The 27,479-nt window shown below is 42.2% G+C and overlaps 1 protein-coding gene across 6 annotated transcripts; it reads left to right on the top strand.

Moving 5' to 3' along the window:
* The first annotated feature begins 784 nt into the window (after positions 1 to 784).
* LOC135230838 (Fc receptor-like protein 1) lies at positions 785 to 22,071 on the top strand. 6 transcript variants are annotated; one of them, XM_064283039.1, is made up of 11 exons: positions 800 to 1,543; positions 9,005 to 9,025; positions 10,963 to 11,232; positions 13,262 to 13,549; positions 13,840 to 13,983; positions 14,283 to 14,399; positions 15,981 to 16,008; positions 17,561 to 17,643; positions 17,866 to 17,937; positions 18,533 to 18,561; positions 20,237 to 22,065. In XM_064283039.1, the coding sequence occupies exons 1-11, from the start codon at positions 1,513 to 1,515 to the stop codon at positions 20,306 to 20,308; spliced, it is 1,155 nt and encodes a 384-aa protein (XP_064139109.1). In that variant the 5' UTR covers positions 800 to 1,512; the 3' UTR covers positions 20,309 to 22,065. The 6 variants fall into 6 exon arrangements, 5 of the variants coding, with proteins under 5 accessions (XP_064139111.1, XP_064139108.1, XP_064139109.1 ...); XM_064283037.1 differs by having other exon boundaries at positions 13,711 to 13,983; XM_064283038.1 differs by lacking the exon at positions 9,005 to 9,025 and having other exon boundaries at positions 795 to 1,543; positions 13,711 to 13,983; positions 20,237 to 22,067.
* Positions 22,072 to 27,479: the final 5,408 nt, after the last annotated feature.

Below are 27,479 nucleotides of genomic sequence, written 5' to 3'. Positions count from 1 at the left end.
CATTAATATCACATGCAAGTAAAATTATGCTGAAGATAATTCAAAAACAACTGCAGCAGTGCCTTCAACAGGGAACTTCCAGAAATTAAAGCCAGATTCAGAGGAGGACAGGGAATGAGGAATATCATTAGTAATGTCAGACGGATCTTGGCTGAAAGTAGAGAATATAAGAAAGATGTTGACCTGTGCTTTATTGTCTATGCAAAGCCATTCAACTGTGTAGATTATAACAAATTATGGATAACATTGCAAAGAACGGAAATTCCCAGACACTTCATTGTGCTCATGTGGAACCTGTACATTGACCAAAAAGCCGTGATTCAGTCTGAACAAGGGGATACAATCAGCAAAGATGCCCATCAGGGTTGTATCCTTTCACCATACTTATTCAATCTGTATGCTGAGCGAATAATCAGAGAAGCTGGACTACAGGAAGAAGAAGGAGGTGTCAAGATTGGAAGACTCATTAACAGCCTGCAATACGCAGATGACAGAACTGTGCTACTGAGAGTCAAGAGAAATTGAAGCATTTATTGATGAAAATCAAAGACTACAGACTTCAGTTGGGATTACACTTCAACATAAAGAAAACAAAAATCCTAAATTGACCAAGAAGCAATATCATGATAAACAGAGAAAAGACTGAAGTTGTCAAGGATTTCATTTTATTTGGATCCACTATCGATGCCCATAAAAGCGCAGTGGTCAAGAAACCAAATGACGTATTGCATTGGGGAAATCTGCTGCAACAGACGTCTTTAAAGTGTTCAAAGGCAGAGAAGTCACTTTGAGGACTAAGGTATGCGTGACCCAGGCCATGGTATTTTCATTCGCCTCATATGCCTGTGAAAGCTAGACAGTGAATAAGGAAGAATTGATGCCTTTGAATTATAGCATTGGCAAAGAATACTGAATCTACCAGACTGCCAGAAGAATGAACAAATGTGCCTTGGACGAAGCACAGCCAGAACACTCCTTAAAAGGGAGGATGGTGAGAATTCATCTTGCATAAACTGGACATGTTACCAGGAGGAACCAGTCCCTGGAGAAGAACATCATGCTTGATAAAGTATAAAGTTGATGAAGAAAAGGAAGACCCTGAATGAAATGGATTGACATAGTGGCTACAACAATGGGCTTAAACATAGCAATAATTGTGAGAATGGCGAAGGACCGAGTAGTGTTTCCTTCTGTCGTACATAGGGTGGCTATGAGGCGGAACCAACTGGACAGCACCGAACGACACAAAGGAGCACTTTTGATTTCCTCACCCTCCACAGGAAACAGGAGAAATGCATAGTCTTCTACACCCTGAGTGAAGACTATACCTTTGCATACACCGTGCTCTTCCACACCTCTCTTCTTCCTTCATCTATTTTTGTAAACTCGTGCTGAAGAGTAACTTCCGATCCTGACTTCCTCAAACCTCAGACAAGCTGCTGCCTCTTAACTCCGAGGTGAATTCTCTCTGATGAAAGGACATCTTCGGTTACAGTTCCCGACCTGACCCTCATGCTTCTGAGGCTCCTGCTGTTGATCTATGGTGAGTAGGACACCTCGAAGCAGAGTATGGGATCCCATCACACTGGGGCTCCACTTCCTGAAGAGCTGTGGGAACTTCCCAGGGCTAACCTTCTGCCTGGGGATGCTCAGGGGTGCTCAGGGCTCTACTTCCAACTAGGGGCTCCAAGTCAGGCAGGAAGGTGCGGTGAAGCCACATTTTTGAAGAAAGCTATCATTTCAGTTTTTATCACATAGAAAGTGTTCACTGTCTCTGTCTTCCCTTCCACCACTAATTCTGTCCTTGTGCCTGTTTCAACAGCCACAAATACAATTCATGGGAAAAACTGGCTGCTCAGTTCCTTGCCCTTCTTACTATCAGCGATATTTCCCTTTACTCCTCCTTTCACCACACCCTATTGTCAATACTCGCTCTCTCTAGCACTCCATATTTACCATGTCTTCAGCTCCCCTGGGTCACTTTTTCATTGCCAATACTTCCTCTCCATGTTCTCACATCTCACAGTGCTCAGCCGAGATTCCATCACCACAATGCTCCTTTGGATACACCCGAATCTCTCTTCCTCTACAGCACTTGCCCAATTAACACACTTTTCTGAGCACTTCCCACTTGTGCCTAAGCAGCTGAATGTGATTTTAGACAAAAGGCATAATCCTGCTGACTTATCGCACTTTAAATGTAGGACCCCAAATTTCAAATGGGACATCATTAGTGCTGCAAGCCTGCTATATTTTCATAGCCCATGGTCTCCCACTCTTGATGACCACTCTTCCATCCCTTCTCTTTCTCCTCAAACCCTCCTCTTACCCTCAATTTATGACCTTGCTTCATATGTCACTGGGAAAATAGAAGCAATCAGAAGAAATTTTCCTCATCTTCCTAGTGCTGTATCTACCAACCCAGCCATCTCTGTACTCACAGACTCTGCCTTCCCTCCTTTTACCGTGACTATATCGTCCCTCCTCCTATCTAGGAAACCCTGGTGGCATAGTGGTTCAGTGCTATGGCTGCTAACCATAGAGGTTGGCAGTTCAAATCTGCCAGGCGCTCCTTGGAAACTCTATGGGTGCAGTTCTACTCTGTCCTATAGGGTCGCTATGAGTCAGAATCGACTCGACGGCAGTGGGTTTGGTTTTTGGTTCCTCCTATCTAAGACAGGATTCTCTGCTGTGCACTGAGTCCGAGGTTCTCTTGATTTCTTAAAAACATGATCCATCATTAAAATGTTTCTCCATTCTAGATTATTCCTAGGAATATACAAACATGCTACAATGTCTTTTATCTGAAAAAATAGAAATATGATCTAATGGTCTCTTGCATCTACTGCATCATTTCTCTGTCTCTCTTTACAAAGTTTCCAGTGAGTTGTTGACTTCATCTCTTCCCATCCTTTCTATGTAAAGTTCATATTAAATTTACCTTACCAGAAAATTCTCTTTTTAATCTACTTCTTGTGAATTTTGACAAATGTCCAGAGACATGTAACCACCACGATCACCAAAATACAGAACATTTCCATCACTTCAAATAATCCCCCCATATCCTCATTGAGATTTCTCTGCATCCCTAACCCCTTGCAACTGTTAAACTGTGTTAGGTCCCTATAGGTTTTTTTTTTTCCCCATCCTTCCTTGAACCCAGTCCATCAGTATTTCTTCCACGCCACACCAATGAAACTGCTCTTGTTAACATTATCAACCACTTCCATGTCACCCCATGCAGTGATCAGTTTTCATTTCTCATTTTATTAAGCCTCTCAGGGCATTTGACATAGTTGAGCACTCCCTCTTCCTGAAACACATTTTCATCTGGCTTCCGGAGTACCATACTCTGCTGGTTTTCTTTTTAACTCAATATTTGCTGGTTCTCAGTCATCATTACTGAATTCTCCTTATACTCATCTCAAAATGTTGGACCTCTCCAAGACTGGTACCTAGACTTCTCTTCTCTCTCCATATACACTTCCCCAAGTAATATCATCTGGTCACTTTAAGTGCCACATTAAGCTTAAACTTATATTTATTTCTCCAGCCTTGACCTCTCCTTTGAACACCACTCATATATTCAACTGTCATTCAGGTATCTAAGAAGTATCTTTTTTTTTAAATTGTGCTTTAAGTGAGAGTTTACAGTTCAAGTTAATTTCTCATACAAAAATTTATACACACATTGTTATGTGACCCTAGTTGCTCTCCCTTTAAGGTGACTACACATTCCTCCTTCCCACCCTGCATTTCCCACGTCTGTTCAACCAGCTCCTATCCCTTTCTGCCTTCTCATCTCGCCTCCAGACAGGAGCTGCCCGTTTAGTCTCATATATCTACTTGAGCTAAGAAGCACGCTCTTCGCAAGTATCATTTTATGTCCCACAGTCCGGTTTAATCTTTGTCTGAGGAATTGGCTTCCAGAATGTTTTTAGTTTGGGGCTAACAAAGTCTGGGGGCCATGTCTTCTGGGGTCCCTCCGGTCTCAGTCAGACCATTTTTAAGTCTGTTTTTTTTTTTTTTTTTTTTACTGGAATTTGAGTTCTGCACTCCCCTTTTCTCCTGCTCCATCAGGAACTCTGTTGTGTTCCTTGTCAGGGCGGTTACTGGTGGTAGCCAGGGACCATCTAATTCTTCTGGTCTCAGGCTGATGGGGTCTCTGGTTTATGTGGCCCTTTCTGTTTCTTGGGTTAACATTTTCCTTGTGTCTTTGGTGTTCTTCATTCTCCTTGCTCCAGGTGGGTTGGGACAAGTTGATGCATCCTAGATGGCTGCTTGCTAGCTTTTAAGACCCCAGACACCACGCACCACAGTGGGATGCAGAACATTTTCTTAATATACTTTGTTATGCCCGTTGACCTAGATGTTCCCTGAAACTATGGTTCCCAGACCCCTGCACCTGCTACTTTGTCCCTCAAAGTATTTGGTTGTATTCAGAAAACTTCTTAGCTTTTGGTTTAGTTCAGTTGTGCTGACTTCCCCTGTATTGTGTGTTGTCCTTCCCTTCATCTAGAATAATTCTTTTTTACTGTTTAGTTAGTGAATACCCCTCCCTCTCCCTCCCCAGCCTTGTAACCATAGAAGAATGTTTTCTTCTGTGTTTAAACCTTTTCTTGAGTCCTCATAATAGTGGTCTCATACAATATTTGTCCCTTTGCGACTGAACTAATTTCACTCAGCATAATGCCTTCCGGATTCAGGCACGTTATGAGATGTTTCCTGGATTCATCATTGTTCTTTATCATTGTGTAGTATTCCATTGTGTGAATATACAATAATTTGTTTATCCATTCATCTGTTGATGGGCACTATCATGGATTGAATTATGTCCCCTCCCCAAAATGTGTGTATTAACTTGATTAGGCCATGATTCCCAGTATTCTGTGGTTGTCTCCATTTTGTGATTGTAATTTTATGTTAAAGAGGATTAGGGTAGAATTGTAACGCCCTTACCAGGTCACACCCCTGATACAATGTAAAGGGAGTTTCCCGGGGTGAGGCCTGCACCACCTTTTATCTCTCAAGAGTTAAAAAGAAACGGAAGCTAGCAGAGTGAGGGGACCTCATATCACCTAGAAAGAAGCACAGGGAGGACAGCATGCCCTTTGGACCAGGGGTCCCTGTGCAGAGAAGCTCCTAGTCCAGGGAAGACTGATAAGAAGGCTGACACAGAGAGAAAGCCTTCCCCTGGAGCTGACACCATGAATTAGGAGTTTTAGCCTATTTTGCCTTGAAGAAATAAATTTTCTTGTTACAACCATCCACTTGTGGTATTTCTGTTACAGCAGCATTAGGTGACTAAGACAGGAACCTTGTTTGTTTCCATCTATTTACTTTCGTGAACAGTGCTGCAGTGATCACCGGTATTCATATGTCTATTTGTGTGATGGCTCTTATTTCTCTACTATCTATTCCAAGGCTTGGGATTGCTAGATCATATGGTACTTCCATTTCTAGCTTTTTAAGGAGGTGCCAAATTGATTTCAAAGTGGTTGTACCATTGTACATGCCCACCAGCAGTGTATAAGTGCTCCAGTCTCTAAGAAGCATCTTAAACTCAACATATCCAAATAGATCTCTTGACCCTACACCTTTGCCACCACCACCCCACAACTTCTCTATTTCAGTTGCTTGGCCAAAACCTTAGGAGTGATATGTAACTCTTCTCTTTCTTTTACTTTAGGTCTGACCCATAAGCAATCCTTAATGATTTTACCTTCCAAATTTATACTGAATCTGACCATTCAACAGCACCAGTGCTGCCTAATCTGAACCATCCTTCTCCCTCTTTTAGACTAAACTCTCCTACTAATGTTCTCCCTGCTTCTCTTGCACTTCTATAATCTGTTCTCACAGGATAAGAGTGATCCTACACAAATTTAAAAAATTAATTCAGAACTGTCCATGGTTTCCCATCACATCTAGAACAAAATCCAATTGTTACTAAGTCCACAAAGCCTCCCATGACTGGCCCCAGCCTACTTCTCACACATCAGTATCTACCACCGTCCCCTTCCCAGTCAGTCCCAGGGACACTTCCTCTTATTTCTCCTTGAATAAGCCCATTCCCTTCTCAAGGCCTTTGGATTTGCTGCTAACTCTGCCAGAGATACTCACTCCCTGGTTTCATTCAGGTTTCTACTCAACTGACATCTATCTAAAAAGTTATGACCGTTCTCAGGTATTCTGTAACTTATTTCTCTGCTTTCTTGTAGCACTGACCACTCTCTGAAATCACATTATATATTTATTTGCTGATTGGCTCTCTCCTCATTATAATGTAAATCCCCTGGTGGCAGAATGTCATTCATATTCACTCCTGTAAACCCAGTGCCCCACACAATGCCTGGCATATAGTAAACACTCAAATATGTTTGTTGAAATCAGACAAAGACCTAATCTCTAAAATCTACAAGAAGATCCAACACCTCTACAACAAAAAGACAAATAATCCAATTAAAAAACAGGCAAAGGAAATGAACAGACACTTCACCAAAGACATTCAAGTGGCCAACAGACACATGAGGAAATGCTCGAGATTACTAGCCATTAGAGAAATGCAAATCAAAGCCACAAAGAGATACCATCTCACCCCAGCAACACTGGCACGAATCAAAAAAAAAAAAAAAAAGAAGTAATAAATATTGGAGAGGCTGTAGGGAGATTAGAACTCTTATGCACTGCTGGTGGGAATACAAAATGATATGACCATTTTGGAAAATGATATGGCACTTACTTAGAAAGCTAGAAACAGAAATACCATATGATCCAGCAATCCTACTCCTAGGAATATATCCTGGAGAAATGCGAGTTGTCACACAAATAGACATATGCATACCCATGTTTATTGCAGCATTGTTCACAATAGCAAAAAGATGCCCATCAACAGATGAACGGATAAACAAACTATGGTACATACACACAATGGAGTACTATGCAAGATAAAGAACAAGGATGAATCTTCAAAGCATCTCACAACACGGATGAATCTGGAGGGTACTATGCTGAGTGAAATAAGTCAATCACAAAAAGACAAATATTGTATGAGACCACTACTGTAAAAACTCTTGAAAAGGTTTACACACAAAAAGAGACAATCTTTGATGGTTATGAGGGAGGGGAAGCATGGGGACGGGAAAACACTAAATAGACAATAGGTAAGTGGTAACTTTGGTGAAGGGTGAGACAGTACACAATACTTTGGAAGCCAGCACGACTTATACAAGGCAAGGTCATGGAAACTCCATAGACACATCCAAACTCCCTGAGGGAACAAATTGCTGGGCTGAGGGCTGTGGGGACCATGGTCTGGGAGAACATCTAGCTCAATTGGCATAGCATCATTTATAAAGAAGATTCTTTACATTCTACTTTGATGAGTAGTGTCTGAGGTCTTAAAAGCCTGTAAGTGGCCATCTAAGATACTCCACTAGTCTCACACTTTTGAGAGCAAGGAAGAATAAAGAAAACTAAACATACAAGGTAAAGATTAGTCCAAAGGACTAATGGACCACATCTACCACGGCCTCCACCAGACCGAGTCCAGTACAGCTAGCTAGATGGTGCCCGGTTACCACCACTGACTGCCCTGACAGAGATCATAATAGAGGGTCCCTGGACACAGCTGGAGAAAAATGTAGAACAAAATCCTAACTCACAAATAGACAGTCCTACTGGCCTGTCAGAGACTGGAGAAACCCCAAGAGTATGGCCCCTGGACACCCTTTTAGCTCAGTAGTGAAGTCACTCCTGAGGGTCATTCTTCATCCAAAGACTGGATAGGCCCATAAAACAAAACAAGACTAAAGGGATACAACAGCCCAGGGGCAAAGACTAGAAGGCAGGGGACAGGAAAGCTGGTAATAGGGAACCCAAGGTTGAGAAGGGAGGGTGTTGACATGTCATGGGGTGTTAACCAATGTCATACAACAGTATGTGTGCTAACTGTTTAATGAGAAACTAGTTTGTTCTGTAAACCTTCATCTAAAGTAAAATTAAAAAAAAAATTGCTGAATGCATGAATAAGCAAAATGTGATTTTTATCATACCTATCATTGTTCCCTCCTCTCTACCTGAGGAACTAATTATTCACATAAATATTTAATTTAAAACATTAGGCATCTCAAACTAAACATGAACTAAAAGAGATAATAATAATACTAAAAAACAATATTAACTGGGTGCCAACACATTTTCAGGCATTATTCTAAGCACTTTATAGGTACTAGCTTTTTTAATCCTTGCAAAAACTCTAGGGATAGGTACTCTTATTATTTCCATTTTACAGAGAAGGAAACTAAAGCACAAAGAGATAAAGCATTTTTCCCAAGGTCACACAGCTTGTAGACAAAGAGCCAGCATTTAAGTCTATCCCATCTGGCTACAGAGCTCACATTTTCCTCAGAATGCTCTCTTCTTGACCATTATGCCAAAATATCTTGGTCCAATCTTGGAGAATGTCTTTGGAGAAATCTGAATTCCTTCTCTTGTCTCTAAGCTTACTCTGATCTGAACTTGGTAAATAAAGGGGCACCACGACCTTGAGGATGATCCCCTCCACTCTCCTTGTCTGACTCTGTTGTTACTATGAGCAGAGAGTCTTGAGCTGGATCAGGAACACTTTTGAACTGAAGGGCTAGAAGTGAGGGGCGTGAAGAAGGGAGCTGCCAAGTAGTTAAAAGCAAAGGCACCATTTCCTAATTACAGATGAGAAAAGTGATCATAAATTACTTTATGATGGTGCAAAAAAAGCCATGTGTTTTTTGTAGGAAGGTGTTTTATAAGTGATGTGGAATGCGGGGAAAGGAAAAGAGGGAAGAAAGGGAGGCAGGAAAGGGGAGGAGAATATGAAAGGAGAGAGGGCAGAAGAGAAAGAGGGAGGAAAGAGAAGGTTAAGGAGGAAGAAAGGCAGAGATGGGGGAGGGTAAGAGGGAAGGAGGGTGGATTGTAGAGTTAAACTTTGCTGCTCTCTACTGATCTCTGCTGCCTTCTCTCCCAGCTCCACTCTGTGAACCAACCGGTGAGTTGCAACTTCCCTTTCTTCTTCGCGGTCTGTGGGTGCCTTGTCACTGGAGGAGGCCGGTGAATGGCTGTCTGAGCAGCCCCTGCTCGTCCAAGACACACCCTGCTGACACTGCTGAGGTGTATAAACACATCAGTGGCTCCCTTGGGCCTGGGCTGCGCTGTTTACGCCAGTCTCTGCACCTGACGTGTGCCTGCTCAACGCATGTACAGGTCTTGCTCTGACCTCAAGAACACCATCTTATTTCTGGGAAGCGCAGTGTGGGGAGGAAGATAGTATTTTGGCAAGGAAGGCAGAGGGTGCCGAAGACTGAAGCTAGAGAATCTCTGTCCTCCAGCCTCGGAGGCACTAAGGTCCCTGCGTACTTCCCAGCTGGGTGCTCCACCAGAGGTGATGGAGGAAATGCTGGACATCCTTGGAGACGAACCTTACAGTCAATCCTTGGTCCACACAATAAATGGAGTAGTAGCACTGCCTCCTTCCATCTCTAGCCCTGCCCTGCAGCACCAAGTGCTACAGTTTCTCTCAGACCCCGGTTTATGTAAACTAATTTAGCTTTGGTACTGATTTAAAGTCCTCCCTTACCCAGATGAGGAGAGGAGGACAAGATCCCCTCACAGGGGATCTTTCACTAAGGCATGTTTACACCTAATGAATGTGAGAATTACTCTTTTGTGCCTAAAATGGAAACCCTGGTGGTGTAATGGTTAAGTGCTATGGTTGCTAACCAAAAGTTAACAGTTTGAATGTACCAGGCGTTGCTTGGAAACTCAATGGGGCAGTTCTACTGTGTCCTATAGAGTCACTGTGAGTTGGCATCGACTCACCAGCAATGGGTTTTGGGTTTTTTTTTGTGCGTGAAATACCACAGTGTTAAAAGAGGTTGTTCTGCAGCCTCAAGAACTCAGGAATGCAGGCTCTAATGGATTACGAATTCCTGTCAAAAGAGAGTTTCAGAAGCAACCCAGTCTTCTGAGTTCCTCACGTGATATTTGCTCAAGTCTAACTCATGCCTTGTGTTCTTCTGGCCCTGCTGTTATGCCATAAAACCACATACCTAACTAATCCTCGCTTAAAGCAGGAATCAAAGGCTGCATTGAGAATGAGGATGAAGAAACCAAGTTTCCGTCATCAAGTATTTGCCAGGTAGTCTCCGTAGCTTGTGACGATCTGAAGCAAGCTCTGAGCTGCGAGACCGCGCCCAGGACCTTGCAGCCAGCCCCACCTCTTTCTCACCTCCTCTTCCCCTAAACCCCATTCAGAGCCAAAACCCAAACCCGCTGCCATCGAGTCAATTTTGACTCATAGCAACCATATGACACAGAACAGAGCTGCCCCGTAGGGTTTCCAAGGAGCTGCTGGTGGATTTGAACTGCTGACCTTTTGGTTAGCACCCAAGCCCCATTCAGAGGAGGAAGTTAAAAACAACAAAAAAAAAAAGCAAAACAAAACAAAAATGCTGTGGAGTTGACTCCAACTCATGGCAACCTTTTGTGTGTCAGAGTAGAATTGGTCCACAGAGTTTTCAAGGCTTTGATCTTTCAGAAGTAGATTGCCAGGCCTTTCTTCCAAGATGCCTCTGGGTGGATTTGAACTGCCAACTTTTCAGTTAGTAGCCAAGCACTTAACCATTTCCACCACCCAGTGACAGAAGCTTCACAAAGAGAAAAGATCAATTCCAGGTAAAGGACGCTGCTGCACAGGGGCAGGATGTGTGTGTGTGTGTGTGTGTGTGTGGTGGGAGGTGTGAGCAGAGTGGACTCATGGCAAAGGGAAGCCCACAGGCCACTGTGAGAGGGTCATATGAGGGATAGACTGTGTGTCCAGCTGGCTGGTTCTTTGAGCCCTGTTTACCAGTGCTGAGAACCAAAAGTGCCCCTCACCAGGAACTCTGAACCCCTTCACCCTGGAATATGTGTTTCTTTTTTCTCTAGAGCTGCTTCTGATAGCTAGTCCCACCCGGCCTATAGAGGGGAGCTCGATGACTCTGATCTGTAAGATCTACCCAGCTCCACAGACAGCAGGTGTCCAGCTTCAGTTCTGCTTCTTCAGTGATGTCTGGAACCAGAGATTGCCCTGCAACACCTCCCCAAAGCTTCAGATTCCCAAAATGTGGCGTGAAAACTCAGGGTCTTACTGGTGTGAGGCAAAGCCAGAGAAAACTCGAGTTATACGGAGCCAGAGGTTCTGGATAGACGTGCAGAGTGAGTGCCAGTGGGGCATGTCGACCAGGGTGGGCCAAAAGGGGCAGTGGCATGAGGCTGGTCATCCTTCTCTGCTGTGTTCTGCTCCCGAGGGAATAGGAGCTAGTCTAGAGATGGACCTGAACCTCTCTATCAGATCTGTCTAGTTTCCTAGTGCTGCTATAACACAAATACCATAAATGGGTGGCTTTAGCAAACAGAAATTTTTTTCCTCACAGTTCAGGAGGCTAGAAGTCCAAATTCAGGATGTGATTCTTGGGTGGAGATCCTTGTCTCTTCCAGGCTCCTCAGTCCCTTGGCGATTTACATGTGGCGTCTATCTTCTCTCCTTCACACTTGCGTGTCTGTGTGTCTAGGCTGTTCCTTCTATCACTCCGAGATGATTTGGTTTAGGACACACCCTACACTGACATGGCTTCATTATCATAAAGAAGAACCCTATTTACAAACGGGATTTCACCCACAGGCGTAGGGGTCAGGACTCCAACACGTAGTTTTTAGAGGACACAATTCAAACCATAACAGAATCCTTAAGAGGTGTTCCCTTATCCTTGCTGTTCCCATTCAGGCAAACAGAAGAATATTTTGGAGACACTGTGTATCTTCACTGTGCTGGAAGGTGTAGGGGAAAATTATTGTTGCATGATACATGATCTCTGACTACAAGAAGTGTTTGTTCAACCAGCACCCTGAATACCTGAGATAAACTATGTGGTGTTGTATGGTCTAGGGTTGGCTATTAGTAGAGGCTGCAGAGAAGGAGAAATCTGACTGAGGTGGTAAGAGGTTTTATAGAAGAAGAATATGGAATAGGCTATTGGAAAAGGGCTTATGGAAGGAAGTTGGAGCTTGATTTTGAAAGATAAATAGAAAAGAGGGTGTTAGTGATTTTGAACCATGTTATTCCATTTCAGGATGGACACTTCCAACATCCTTTCCTATTCTCAGACAAAGGCATATCCACTGTGCCATAAAGCAAATGTCTACTACTTCCAAAAGGCTGGGTTTTCCTAACATGCTTAAAACTCAACACTGGTGAAACTGGACCGGAACAAAAAAATCATAGCTGTCTTCATGCACAGTTAGTGTACAGCAAGTCCTGTCCTAATGCTGCACGTTGTCGAATTGAATCTTCACAACTACGGAAGATAACTATCGTTATCATCTCCATTTTGCAGATAAGAAACTGAGTCTCAGAGAAGTTAAGTAATTTGATAGAGGACACACAGCAAGTAAGAGTTGGAACCAACATTCAAACACAGGCAGTTCGATTTGCAACCTGAACTTGTAACCCACCATACTACTGTATCTAGAAAATTGAGGGTTTGGAAACTCAGGGATGGTCCTCCCTGAACTGGTCCTCCCTGAACTGGTCCTCCCTGTCTGCTGTATTCTGTTCCCATGGGAATAGGAGCTGGTCTAGAGATGTACCTGAATCTCTCTCTATATCTGGGAGTCACATTGACCTACATCCTCCATGGTAATATTATGGTGTCTTTCTTACACTTAGTTAAGTGCTGTCGCGTCAGTTCTGACTCACAGGGACCCTATGTACAACAGAACCAAACACTGCCTGGTCCTGTGCCATCCTCACAATTGTTGTTATGCTTGAGCCCATTGTTGCAGCCACTGTGCCAATCCATCTTGTTGTGGGCCTTCCTCTTTTTCGCTGTCTACTAAGCATAATGTCTTTCTCCAGGGACTCGTCCCTCCTGATAACATGCCCAAAATACCTGAGATGAAGTCTCACCATCCTTGCTTCTAAGGCGCATTCTGGCTGTGCTTCTTCCAGGACAGATTTGTTCATTCTTCTTACAGTCCATGGTATATCCATGGTGTATTCAATATTCTTTGCGTTCTTACACTATCATCTGCAATTCCAAATCAGCAGAGACTCCCTTTTTTCCTTTAAAGTGTATATATCACTGACTTTACCTTGGGTTTTTGCTTTCATCGCTGTCATATCTGCTCCCTGCCCCTGAAATCCTCCCTACTCAGACTCCTCTTATGTCATCTTCTATTCACACAGGAGTCCGCGTCTCTGATGTGAGCTTGGAGACACAGCCCCCAGGGGGCCAGGTGATGGAGGGAAAAAAGCTGGTCCTTGTCTGCTCGGTCGCTAAGGGCACAGGAAACATCACCTTCCTCTGGTACAAAGGGGCCATGGGTTTCAAACTGGGCACAAAGACCCTGCGTTCCTTAACTGCAGACTTTGAGATCCTTACGGCGAGGGAGAGTGATGCTGAGCAATATTACTGTGCAGCTGACAATGGCTATGGCCCCAGCCTCAGTGGGCTGGTGAGCATCACTGTCAGAAGTAAGTTTCACTATTCGTCTCAACCAGCAGGTCTCAAGCTGGGCTCCATGTTCCCTAGGGACACCCTGAGGAAGTTCAAATGGGGCTGAGCCTCTGTGGCCAGTGATTATGAGTCTGTGCCAGCATAAGAGACCCCTCTGACACCTGACTATTTCTGTCAGTTCCAGTGTCTCATCCAGTCCTCACCCTCAGGGCTACTGGGGCCCAGGCTGTGGTGGGGGATGTGGTGGAGCTTCACTGTGAGGCCCAAAGAGGCTCTCCCCCAATCCTATACCGGTTCTATCACGAAGATATCATCTTGGGGAACAGCTCAGCCCCCTCTGGAGGAGGAGCATCCTTCAACCTGACTGCAGAGCATTCTGGGAACTACTTCTGTGAGGCCGACAATGGCCTGGGGACCCAGCACAGTGAAGCCGTGCTACTCAACATCACAGGTATAGCTCAGGCTACAGAACTGTGTTGGTCCATGTCTCTTTCCCAGCTTCCTGAGAAAGTTTTGTTGATGCTGCCACAGTGCTGCTGGTGGGGTGCTACCAAAGATGAAGCTTCTGCGGTTGGTGCTGTTCTAAGCGATGCATCTGGGGAGTGTGGAGGGCCAAAATGCTGGGCGCTTCTTCTTTCATCAACTTGATATGCTGCAAGCCCCCCTAAGAAGAGCAGATCCGGGCTGCAACCCACACCCAAGATCTCTGCTCTCCGTACCCCAAGCTCATGCACAGGTCTCCCCTTTCAGTGCCTACCAAGGACAGAAGGGAACTTCTTACTATAGGAGTCATCGAGGGGCTACTCGGCACCCTTGGTCCCACCTCTGTCGTCCTACTCTTTTGTTACTGGCTCAAGAAAAAAATAGGTTAGTATTTATAGAGATTGGGAATCTGTTACTGCAACATTTGTTTTCACTGGACTAGACTGGATCTGTGATGTGTATATTGTAAAATATGAATATATCCTGCTAACCACCCTGGCTACAGGTCTGCTCACAACCACCAATGAGTAGGAATGGCACCTATTAACTTAAAGTTTTCAAATAGTCCTCTATCTCCCATGTGTTATCAGTTAAGGTTCAACTGAAAACTTGTGCTTCTGTGATTTAATTTTTTATATAGAAATTAACTAAATAAGAGAAATGTCAGTGAGATGGGTTGACACAGTGGCTGCAACAATGGACGCAAACACAGCAACAATTGTGAGAATGGAGCACGGCCGGGCAGTGTTTCGTTCTGTTATGCATACGGTCACTATGAGCTGGAACCCAACTTGACAGCACCTAAAACAACAACAGAGAAGTTGGTTCCCTGGGTGGGGCAAATTGCTAAGTGCTGGACTACTAACTGAAAGGTTGGTGGTACAGACCCACCAGTGGTGCCTCAAAAGACAGATCTGCTTCTGAAAGGTCATAGCCGTTGAAAACCCTATGGAGTGCACTTTTACTCTGCACACATGGGGTCACCACGAGTTATAATTGACTCGATGGCAACTAACAGCAACGGAAGAGAAGTACAGTTAAGAGCTCCAGCTATACTGACCATACCCTTGTTCTAGTCAATGCATAAATTGTTACCTTTTCCTTCTCCCTGACTTACTCATCTACACATCTATACTTTCTACTCAGTGCTGGATCTTTCTCACTTTTCAGCTTAAATGCCATTTCCTCAAAGAGATTTCATTTGGCCACTGAGCCTACAACTGTTCCCTTTTATTATTCTTCACCAGAGTACCAAGTTTTTAGGTCCATGCTCTGTCACAACTGGTAATCCTGTCTTCATTTGTATGTTTAAATTTGTTCTCCTGTCCTCCATTGAGCAAGTTGGAAACTGGGCAAGAGAGGACAATGTGAGATCTGTATTTAAATTTCAAGCCTTTCTGGCATATTTGGGCTCCTCACTCCATCTATGGAAACCCTGGTGGCGTAGTGGTTCAGAGCTATGGCTGCTAACCAAAAGGTCAGCAGTTTGAGTCCACCAGGCGCTCCTTGGAAACCCTATGGGGCAGTTCCGATCTGTCCTTTAGGGTTGCTATGAGTTGGAATTGACTGGACAGCAATGGTTTTGTTCACTCCATTTATAATAGGACTGTGGCAATACCTACCTGCAAGTACTCTTGTCATGAAAAGATTAGATGGTGTGGTTGCAAAACCAGAAACAAAAATTACAATAGACTTGATGTTTTGGAGGCTTAGGTTCAAATTCTAGTTCTGGTACAAGTGAGCTTTGTGGCTTTGAGCCTATTGAACTATTTTGGACCCAAGTCTCTTCATCTGGGGATGAAATCTCTGCCTAACGATCACTAGGCTGTCCCCTGAGCTCACCCTGGGGTCTGGCCACGGATGGGTATCGGGCACAAGGGACGTTCCTTGCACAGGTGCTGTAGGAAAACACTGAGAGAGAGGGCTCCCTCCATTCACATGTGTACTTCTTTGTTTGACTTGCAGGAAAACGGTCAGCCAGGGATCCACTCAGGTGAGGCCTCTGCTTTCTCTGTGTGTGCCAATAATGCAGCAAAATAATTTTTAAAAATTTGAGCTGTCCTCTCTCATGAGCTTCTCACATCTTCATTATATCAAACACTGTCACTCCAGAGTCCTTCCACTGCTGCCTGAACCTTCAATTTCTCTTCCTCTTCTGTTCGATTTCATATATTAACTAATTCACTTAAATCCTTTCATCTTTCTTCTTAATTCATCTCTTTTACTTCATTAGTAAAAATAAGAAAGTTGTATGGCTTTGACTAGAGTTATCCATTCTTTCAATTAGTCCACCATGTCTGAAGGCCTGTAAATCATTCTGTTAAGTGATGACGGGCCTGAAAATATGAAAAGATCTTGAGAGTCTTAAAGTATTTTAAGGTAGGTAAGATATAGACCAGGAGGTTGGACCAGGCCCTGGAGAAGAACATCGTGCTTGGTAAAATAGAGGGTCAGTGAAAAAGAGGAAGACCCTCAATGAGATGTACTGACACAGTGGGTGTGACAATGGTCTTAAACACAGCAACAATTATGAGGATAGCATAGGACTGGACAACATTTTGTTCTGTTGTACGTAGGGTTGCTCTGAGTTGGAACCAACTTGATGGCACCTAACAACAACAGTAAAAACAACAACAAGGTATAGACCCATTTCTGTAATGCAAGACAGAGAGTAATAAACTTCCTGAAAAGTTGTTGAAGTTCTTTGGAAGTTTAAAGGAGGAAAAGATTTAAAATACTTCCATCTGGGGATACCAATATTTAGTCGACATATTTTTATAGTGTATTATTTATGCCAACGATAAACAGATTTTTTTCCCCAAATCAGAGTAACACTCTTTCAGTGGTGCATGTATACGTGGGACCACTTTCTTCTGGCCCATTCTCAAGCTGCTTGTTCCATCTAGCCACCTGTTTTCCATCTAGGGTGAATCCATATTCTTCATTCAATATTTACTGAATACCTATTATGTGACTGACACTATTCTGGGTGTGAGCGATCCCACAGGGAGACAGTCAGATAAGGAAGGACCTTACACTCATGAAAAATACACCCTACTGCGTGCTCTGCCCTAAGAATGTCCCTTAGAATCGAGGATAGTGAGGCTTTGGCTAGCTTACTGTGAACACATCATAAGGAAAGACCAGTCACTAGAAAAGGACATCGTGTTTAGTAAAGGAGCGTGGGTGAAAATGAGGGAAACCCTCAGGGAGGTGGATTGACACAGTAGCTGCAACAATAAATAGGCTCAAACACACCAAAGATTACGAAGTGGTGAAGGACGGGGCAAGGTTTAGTTCTGCTCTACATGAGGTCACCATGAGTCAGAACCGACTTCACGGCAACTACCAACAACACCAAGCCCACTGTGCAATGCCCCACGCAGCCCGTGTGGAGGATGGCGGCTTGTCCCATAGAGCCGTGCCATCCAGATGCTGATTTGCCCAGGAATTATTGTTCCACTCAAGACAGTTTCTAACAGGTTTCTCTCCTTCGACGTCTCACTCACTACCCCAAATGAAAGCATATGTTTCTGTGTTTGCAGGAGCCCTCCCAGCCCTGTACCCCAAGACTTTACCTATGTCAACTCACCTACCCCAGCGCCGCTGCAGCCCGTGTATGAAAATGGTGAGGTGTCCCAAATGACCTGTGCCAAAATGTGCAGAGTTAGCTGGGGAAGGGGTCATGGGGTGATGTCTGCTACCACAACCTGGCCGTGCTGGGCCCCAGCCACCTCTGCAAATAAATGACTCCTGTGTCTTCAGGGCTGTGATGGGTGGACAGGTATGGAGTGAGTCGAACGGCAAGAAGAGGAGACTGTGTCCTGATGCCTCCTTTCCTCTTTTTCAGTGAACGTTGTAAGTGGGGATGACGTCTATTCACTGGTGTACTGTAGCCAGCAGGAACGGAAACCAGCAGCAGGTGAGAGATGAGGACTGACTTTGGGTCTGCCTCTTTTCCTTCCTGGAACCAAGAGGAGAATCAATGGCGGCGCCCAGCAGAGCAGCTGCCTGGAGCCGGCTCTGAGCACTACCGTCCCTCTCTGAAAACTGGTCCTTGGTCCGGAAGCAGCCTGGAGTAGATCACAGTGCTAACGTTAACTTGGCCTGTTTAACGTCTCACCGCCCAGTGTCACCGCAGCAGCAGCAGAGACGATGGCCTCTGTCTGCTCTCTCGGAGTGGTCCCACGGCCTCCCAAAGCAGCTCCATCACAGCCACCTAATTATTTTGCTGCTGCGCTTCGCACGCGTGTTGGGCTCAGCAAATCTGAGTGGTATAAAGACCCCTCCTCTGTCAGGAGGGGTGTATTTACTCCCGACCCCCGGGCTGCCAATATTCCCCTGTGGAGTAAGGAAATCTTATTTGTAATAGGTAGAAAAGCAAGAGTGAAAATATTAATGGAATTCAATTCACGGGCGGCAGATGAGAGAGGAAGAAGCCTATATTAATGCCAGTTTAGGCAAGGACTTTCAATAGAAGTGGGAGCTTAGCGTATTTATCTTTTTCTCCACTTTAGAGCCGCCAAGGACACTTACTGAGGATGAGGTGAGTTAAAGCCCCTGTTGTTCTTTCCTCCATGCCCTTGCTGTCTTTCCTCTGGGCACTGGTTCTCAAACTTTTAAAATTATGGTCATTTAGGAAAAGCAAACGATTTCATAGTCCACCTCCTTCCCCATCTCCCCACACAGTGGGGGTCAAAAATGCGTTGTAACAATAAAGTATCACTGTATAAGGAATATTTTGGAGGCCTAAATGGACATTTGGAGCCCTGGTTGCGTAGTGGTTAAGAGCTTAGCTGGTAACCAAAAGGTCAGCAATTCAAATCCACCAGCCTCTCCTTGGAAATGCTATGGGGCAATTCTACTCTGTCCTATAGGGTGTCTACGAGTCGGAATCGATTTGATGGCAGCAAGTTTGGTTTCGGTTTTAAATGGACATTTAGCAATAGGCATATGAATGATTTGTAGTTGAAACATAGTACTACCTAGTCTAAAAAGCCTATTTACTTGAAATTCTGTGTCCCAAATATTGTTGAGCCATCCATATATAACTGTGATATAAGGTTAGCCAAACAATCCACTAAATTATTATTAAACAAACCTATACTAATAGTGATTGTAATAGTGATTTGTGAACCTTGAACAACTTAAGACATCACCGATGTTATAAAAATCGTTTCTGGTAATTGCAGAATTTCAACCCTTTTGTGTGTGCAAAGGCGACAGGTGCTTTATAATTTTGTCTAGCGTAGTGTGGGCAACCAGATGTCTCAGGACATGACTTAGTTTCCCAGTGATGCTATAATAGAAGTACTGAAAGTAAGTGGCTTTAAAGAACAGAAATTCTAGCTCAGGAGGCTAGAAGTCTGAATTCAGGCTACCAGTTATAGGGGAAGGCTCTCTCTCTTTCGGCTCTGGAGGAAGATACTTAGCTTCTGTAGCCCCAATATTCCTCAGTTCCTTGATGAGCTTCACATGACTTTTATTTTACCTGTTTCTAATCTGCTCTTTTGTATAATTTAGGAGTAATTAGGCTTACGACACACTCTACACTGATATGACCTCATTAACATAACAAATTAAACCCTATTTCCAACTAGGGTTGTATCCACTGCTGTAGGAGTTAGGATTCCAACACGTATTTTTGGTGGGACACAATTCAATCCATAAAAAACCAAAACCAAACCCACTGCTGTTGAGTCGATTTTGACTCATAGCGACCCTATAGGGCAGAGTAGAACTGCCCCATAGAGTTTCCAAGGAGCGCCTGGTGGACTTGAACTGCCAACCTTTTGGCCAGCAGCTGTAGCACTCAACCACTACGCCACCAGGGTTTTCATTCAATCCATAACAAGACAGAATTCAAGTCCTTGGTAAGCTCCAGTGACACACTAAATTTAGTTTACAAATACAAAATTCTGACATCCCTTAGTAGATGACAGCCCATGGAACTGCCTTATAACAGCCCATAAGAATGAGAGAAGCCCTTGCATCTTTGGGTCAGTTTGTAGCTCATCAGGAGCACCTCTGTGGCCCACCGGTGGGATGAAGACCCTTTGAAAATGCTGCCCTTGGACCACAGTCTTCAAAGAGGCTCTAATTTATATGCTGTGTGGTATACCATGGTAGTATGCATCTAGGCTACAGGGGAAGTGGGCTGGTGGGAGGCATGTTCTGCTGTCTTCTCTGCTTTAGTCCTATCTATGACCCTTTGCTTCCAGGTCTCCTTAGCCATCTATTCTAAGGTGAAGCAGGCAAGCAATATGGATGTGGACTATGAAGATGCAATGTAAAACTATGGAATATTCCACCTTTTTAAAACCATCCATGAGCCCAAGCCTCAGATCCAACATGTTCTTCAGAGATCACAGGGGAGCCGGCTTTCTGGTACACCTCACCCAGGTGCTTTGCTCCATGAGCCTAATCCTTCATCTACCGTGAAGTCACTGTAAGCCCTGAAGAGACCATCCAGGAGAACTAACGTGGATACAGGAGTGGGAAGAACTGTGTTATGGAAGAGCTGGTTTCCTGCTGGTTCCTCTGGGATGGGCCAAAACGTGCTCTTAATTCTTTTCGCAAGAGGAAATGGTGGGATAAAAGGGGTTGGGCTCTCCTGGTGGAGAAATAGTGAAGCTAAGAGTGCGTGGACCCAGGGAGAGTGGTTTTGTAGAACTGCTCCAACAAGACAGCTGTGTCCATGGTTTTGTCTAAGTATTTTCTCAGCACAGGCAGTAGAGAACCCCACTTAGGTTAATCATCATGTTTCTGCCTAAAATACACTATTCAGTATATTTTGGGTCAAGTTAGCAAATTAGAACTAAAACAAAATTACATAAAGAATTATGGTGGCCACACTCAATTTTAATAATGTGTTATCCAGGCTGATCTAAATGTCTCAATATTTATGAGAAATAATCTCTATCCAAAATTCTGTGTCTGCTGCAACCTCTAGAAGGTTTGTGAATATATTTTTTACTTCTTTCATTCATAAATTTCTTGAAAACATGTATAATATGGTTTGGAGTCTGTGTTTTAATTTGAAAGCAATCGCACACTCTTACAAATGAAAGCAATTTGCATAAAAAATAAAAAAGTTGAAGCTGTCCCTGTAATAGGACACCACAAAGGGTAGCCATTGTTAAAAATGTACCTTATGACTCTCCAGATAGTTTTGTACAAACACATACACATGTATGTAAGTATAGTTATTTAAAAATATGCCTACTTAACAAAATATCGTGAAATACTTTCAAGTCTGTATAGATCTACTGTACTATATTAAAAGGCTGTACAGTATTCCATTGTATAGGCAAGCCATAATATGTTTTAATCCTTCCCAGCACTGATGGACTTTAAGGTGGCTTCCAAAGTTTTCATATTGTAAAAACATTGCTAAAGTAAATGTCCTATAAAAAAAACATCTTTTTATGCATTCTTGTTGGTTTATCTGAAAGATAAATTAACATATATCTGGGATCACTACGTTTTAGGTTACGTACGTTAGAGGATTTTGTTAAATACTCTTAAATTGCCCTCCTGTAAATTGTATCAATTAACATATTCATCAACAGTAAAGAAGAGAATGAAGGTGTAGGGAAAAGTATCACTGTTATTTCCATTTAAAAGTTTTAAATTACTAAGGAAGTTGAGCATCTCTCCATAAATTGACTGCTGGTTTATAATTCTTCTAGAAGTTTTCTGTGTTTAGCTTTTGCCCATTTTTCTTTGTGTTCATTTCTTTTTCTTATGCTTTTATATGAACTGTTTATTGAGGTGTAATTTAACACCGTTGAAAGCACAGGCTTTACGTACACAGTCCCATTCATTTGACAAATGCATGCATGCCCCTGAATAAATCAAATGCCTGTCCTAATATAGAATGGTCCCGTCTTCCTAGAAAGTTCCCTCATACCCTCTTTCAGTCAATTTCTGCCCCTCCTAGAAACAATTATGTAAATTTTTTGACAGTCATATTATTTATTGCAACAAAAGTAATTTCAACTATACGTCCAATGCAAATGGTTATATAAGTCATATCCATACACTAGAATACTAGAATACTATGCTATCTTGAAAGTTAAATTCTGTTGTAAGGTACTCTGACAAACAGAAAACAAAAAAACCCAGTGCCGTCAAGCCAATTCCAACTCATAGGGATCCTATAGGACAGAGTAGAACTACCCCATAGAGTTTCCAAGGAGCACCTGGCAGATTTGAACTGCCAACCCTTTGGTTAGCAGCCATAGGACTTAATCACTACGCCACCAGGGTTTCCTGACAACCAGAAGAGAGAAGAATTACATTCATGATCATTCTTAAATGTTAGTATTACAAGGTTATATTTTAAATGAGCATTTAAATTTCTTTATTATGTCTATTTTGACCTATAGGAATCAAATATTTTGCCCTTTGAATTGCTCCACTCCTTTTTCCACCCCTGTAATTCTTGGAAATCCACTATGAATCTTAACAGAGGCCTGTGTCTACAAGATTCCTAGGCATTTCCCTAACACGTCTTTTTTTTTTTTTTAATTGTGCTTTAAGTGAAAGTTTACAAATCAAGTCAGTCTCTCATACAAAAACTTACGTACACCTTGCTATGTACTCCTAGTTACTCTCCCCCTAATGAGACAGCACGCTCCTCCTCTCCACCCTGTATTCCCCGTGTCCATTCAGCCAGCCTCTGTCCCCCTCCGCCTTCTCATCTCTCCTCCAGGCAGGAGCTGCCCACATAGTCTCGTATGTCTGCTCAGTTATGTAAATTTTAACCATGATGTTAAAATTAGTTTAAGATCTTAGGTATTTTAACCATTTTTCCATTGTATGTGATACACATGGTTTTGTCTAATCTTTCACTTCACTTTTTGTTTACAGTGAATCTTAAAATATGGAACTTTAGTCTTTGTGTAGCTAAATCTCTCAATGTTTTTCTTCTGAGTTTCTGAGTTTCTTGTCTTTCTGTCATCTTCTATCAGAGCGTGTTATAAAAATATCCTCCTATGTTTTCTGATAATGCTTTCTCAGTTTTTTTTTTTTTAATATTCACTCAATGTATTATATATGTATTTTTTTTGGTGAGAGGTAGGAATCTAACTTTTACTGATTTCTGTATTTATGTCTTTATTTTTTGGAATTTTTCAGTTATGGGAAGTAGGGATGTAAATTTATTTTTAAAAACAGACATAAATTGCCCACTATTATTTAGTAACTATAGAAGCCCAGGTGGCACATAGGGTTAATCAACTCAGCTATCTACTGAAAGGTTGACAGTTTAAACTCACCCAGGGGCTCCAAGGAAAAAAGACCTGGCAATCTGCTTCCATAAAGATTACAGCCAAGCAAGCCCTATAGGGAAGTTCTACTCTGTCACATTTGGTCACTATAAGGAAAAATTGATCTGATGGCACCTAACAACAACAACAAAATTTATTAAATAGTCTATTCTTTCCCTTTTTATTTCAATGCTACCTTTATCTCGCTCGAATTAAACATGAGTCTGTTTTTGGACTCTCTGTTTAATACCGCAGATTTTCCTACCACTCTTCCCCTTGCATAGTCCACTGCAACCGCGTTAGCCTCGGCGTTCCTCAGATACTTCAAATACAGTACCATCCCGGGGCATCTGTACTTGCTGTTCCCTATACTTGAATGTTCTTCTTCCTGATAGCCTTGCTCCCTTATTTCCTTCAGCCACATTTTCAATTTAAATGTTTTAAACTGAGTTTCTGTTCCTGGACCATGGAAAAATTTTCTTTTTTTTTTTTTTTAGGACAAACACTATGTTTTATATTTCGTCTGCCATTGCTATATTAGGAACTCAGGGAGGGCCTCAAAGGATGAAATTGGAACACCATGTTATCCAGAAATTGAATTTCTTTGTAAGATCATTTCTCTTCTGTTAAGAAACTTTGCCTTCACACTTTCATTAAACCTCTCCGTGGCATCTTACATCTCGCTGCTTACTTCTTGATCAGTTTTTTCCTTCATAAACTACAATTTTCTAGTTCTTCGTGCTGAGGTCTGTATTAAATTGTCCAAAGCGGGCAAAAGTAGGATTTAAGACTGATAGTTCCGTAGGGTCGCTATGAGTCAAAATTAACTCAACAGCAATGGGTTTGTTTGTTTTGATCCATTATATTCTTCAACAGTTTTAATATTTTATTCCATGGTCTTTTTGTTTTATTATTGCCTTTGACAAGGCTTCTTTCAGTTTAATTGTTGTAGTTTTAGAGTTAATCTGCCTTTTCCTTCTGGTTGCTTTTAAGATTCTCTACTTTTGGTATTAAACGGCTTTATGATAGTGTATCTAAAATTTATTTATTTTGCTAGAAATTAATCCTTTTTAAAACTGAGAATTCATGTCTTTCTTCAAGTTTGGAAAATACTTGGTTATTGCTTCTTTTTTTATTATACCGCCTCATCGTTATTTTAAATCCCTCCTTCAAAAATTCATATAGCAAATTTACTGGACCTTTTCAATCTATTCTGAAATAATCTTTCAAATTTTTCATTTCTTCATTGCCGTTGTTATATTCTGAGTAATTTCCTAATTTCTGTCTTCCAGTTTACGAATTCTCTCTTCTGTTATATTTACTTTGTTGTTTAACATATTTCTACCTTATTTCAGTGACCACATGTTTTCTTTTGAGAGTTAAATTACTAGCAAAATAGTTAAAAGTGTGATCTCCAAAAAGGATTGTCTGGATTTACATCTTGGCACCACCATTTACTAGCTCTGCAATTTTGGTCAGATTAACTAATGTCTTTGTGTTTCCTTAGGTGTAAAATTGCAGTAGCTATTACAACTAGTATAAGTTGTTCTTGTTATTGACCCTATGTACAGCAGAACTAAATACTGCTTGGTTCTGCGCCATCCTCACAATCTTTGCTATGCTTGAACCCATTGTTGCAGCCACTGTGTCAATGCATCTCATTAAGGGTCTTCACCAACACCACAATTCAAAGGTTTCAACTCTTCTTTGGTCTTCTTTATTCCATGTTCACCTTTCACATGCATAGGATATGATTGAAAACACCATGGCTTGGGTCAGGTGCACCTTAGTCTTCAGGGTGACATCTTTGCTTTTCAACACTTTAAGAGGTCCTTTGCAGCAGATTTGCCCAAAGCAATGTGTCTTTTGATTTCTTGACTGCTGCTTCCATGGGTGTTGACTGTGGATCCAGGTAAAATGAAATCCTTGACAACTTCTATCTTTTCTCCATTTATCATGATGTTGTTTATTGGTCCAGTTGTAAGGATCTTTGTTTTCTTTATGTTGAGGTGCAATCCATACTGAAGGCTGTGGTCTTTGATCCTCATTAGTAAGTGCTTCAAGTCCTCTTCACTTTCAGCAAGCAAGGTTATGTCATCTGCATAATGCAGGTTGTTAATGAGTCTTGCTCCAATCCTGATGCCCTGTTCTTCTTCATATAGTCCAGCTTCTTGTATTATTTGCTCAGCACACAGATTGAATAGGTATGGTAAAAGGATACAACCTCGATGCACACCTTTCCTGACTTTAAAACATTCAGTATCCCCTTGTTCTGTCTGAACAACTACTTCTTGATCTATGAACAGGTTCCTCAAGAGCACAATTAAGTGTTCCAGAATTCCCATTCTTCAGAATATTATCCATAATTTTTATGTTCCCCACAGTTGAATGCCTTTGCATTGTCAATAAAACACAGATAAACACCCTTCTGTTTTCAGCCAGGATCCATCTGACATCAGCAATAATATCCCTGGTTCCATGCCTTCTTCTGAATCCCGCCTGAATTTCTGGCAGTTCCCTGTTGATGTACTGCTGCAGCCTCTTTTGAATGATCTTCAGCAAAATTTTGTTTGTATGTGTTATTAATGATATTGTTCTATGATTTCCACATTCAGTTGGATCACCTTTCTCGGGAACTGGCATAAATATGGCCCACGGTATATTCAACATTCTTTGCCAACACAACTCTTCTTTGGTCTTCCTTATTCATTGTCCAACTTTCGCATGCATACAAAGTGGTTGAAAATACCATGGCTTGGGTCAGTTGCACCGTAGTCCTCAAAGTGACGTCCTTGCTTTTTGAACACTTTAAAGAGGTCTTTTGCAGCAGATTTGTTCAATGCAATGTCTCTTGATTTCTTGACTGCTTCTTCCATGGGTGTTGGTTGTGGATTCAAGTAAAATGAAATCCTTGGCAACTTTAATCTTTCCTCCATTTATCATAATGTTGCTTATTGGTCCAGTTGTGAGGGCTGTTGTTTTGTTTAAGTTGAGGTGCAATACTGAAGGCTGTAGTCTTTGATCTTCATCAGTAAGTGCTTCAAGTTCTCTTCACTTTCAGCAAGAAAGTTGTGTCAGGTGCACATTGGAAGTTGTTAATGAGTCTTCCACCAATCCTGATGCCATGTTCTTCTTCATATAGTTCATATTGTCTGATTATTTCCTCAGTATACAGATTGAATAAATATGATGAAAAGATACAACCCTGATGCACACACTTCCCGTCTTTAAACTACGCAATATCCCATTGTTCTGTTTGAAAGGCTGCCTCTTAGTCTATGTACAAGTTCCTCAAGAGCACAATTAAGTGTTCTGGAATTCTAATTCTTCATAATATTATTCATACTTTGTTATGATCCACACAGTTGAATGCCTTAGCATAATCAATAATATACAGGTAAACATCTTTCTTGTACTCGCTACTTTCAGCCACTGTCCATCTAACATCAACAATGATATCCCTCCTTCCATGTCCTCTCCTGAATCGGGCTTGAAATTGTAGCAGTTCCCTGTTAAGGTACTGTTGCAACCACTTTTGAATGATCTTCAGCAAATTTTACCTGTGTGTGTGATATTAATGACATTGTTTGACAATTCCCACATTCTGTTAGATGACCTTTCTGTGGAATGTACACAAATATGAATCTCTTCCATTTGGTTGGCCAGGAAGTTGTCTTCCAAATTTCTTAACATAGATGAATGAGCACCTCCAGCACTGCATCTGTTTGGTGAAACATCTCAATTTATATTCTCTCAATTTGGAGCCTTGTTTTTCACTCTTCCCTTCAGCGCAGCTTGGATTTCATCCTTTAATACCATCAGTTCTTGATCACATGCTACCTCCTAAATGGTTGAATGCTGATCAACTCTTTTTGTTACAGTGGCTTTGTGTATTCCTTCTATCTCCTTCTGATGCTTCCTGCATTGTTCAGTATTTTCCCTGTAGAATCCTTCAATACAGCAACCCAAGGCTTGAATTTTTTCTTCAGTTCTTTCAGCTTGAGAAATGCTGAGCATGTTACTCCCATTTGATTTTCTATCTCCAGGTCTTTACCCATTTTATTAAAACACTTTACTTTGTCTTCTCAAGCAGCCCTTTGAAATCTTCTGTTCAGCCTTTTACTTCATCATTGTTTCCTTTCGCTTTAGGCACTCTATGTTCAAGAACAAGTTTCAGAGTGTCTTCTGACAC

The sequence above is a fragment of the Loxodonta africana genome, chromosome 3 (assembly GCF_030014295.1).
Source record: "Loxodonta africana isolate mLoxAfr1 chromosome 3, mLoxAfr1.hap2, whole genome shotgun sequence".
Taxonomy (NCBI): domain Eukaryota; kingdom Metazoa; phylum Chordata; class Mammalia; order Proboscidea; family Elephantidae; genus Loxodonta; species Loxodonta africana.
Note: the sequence above shows the minus strand (reverse complement) of the source record. Positions and strands in the feature narration are given on the sequence as shown.

Coding starts and splice junctions, on each gene's coding strand:
- LOC135230838 (XM_064283037.1), top strand. CDS start 1,513: ATGCTTCTGAGGCTCCTGCTGTTGATCTATG. Junction 9,026..10,962: donor TCCACTCTGTGAACCAACCG/GTGAGTTGCAAC, acceptor TTTTTTCTCTAG/AGCTGCTTCTGATAGCTAGT. Junction 17,938..18,532: donor GGAACGGAAACCAGCAGCAG/GTGAGAGATGAG, acceptor TCTCCACTTTAG/AGCCGCCAAGGACACTTACT.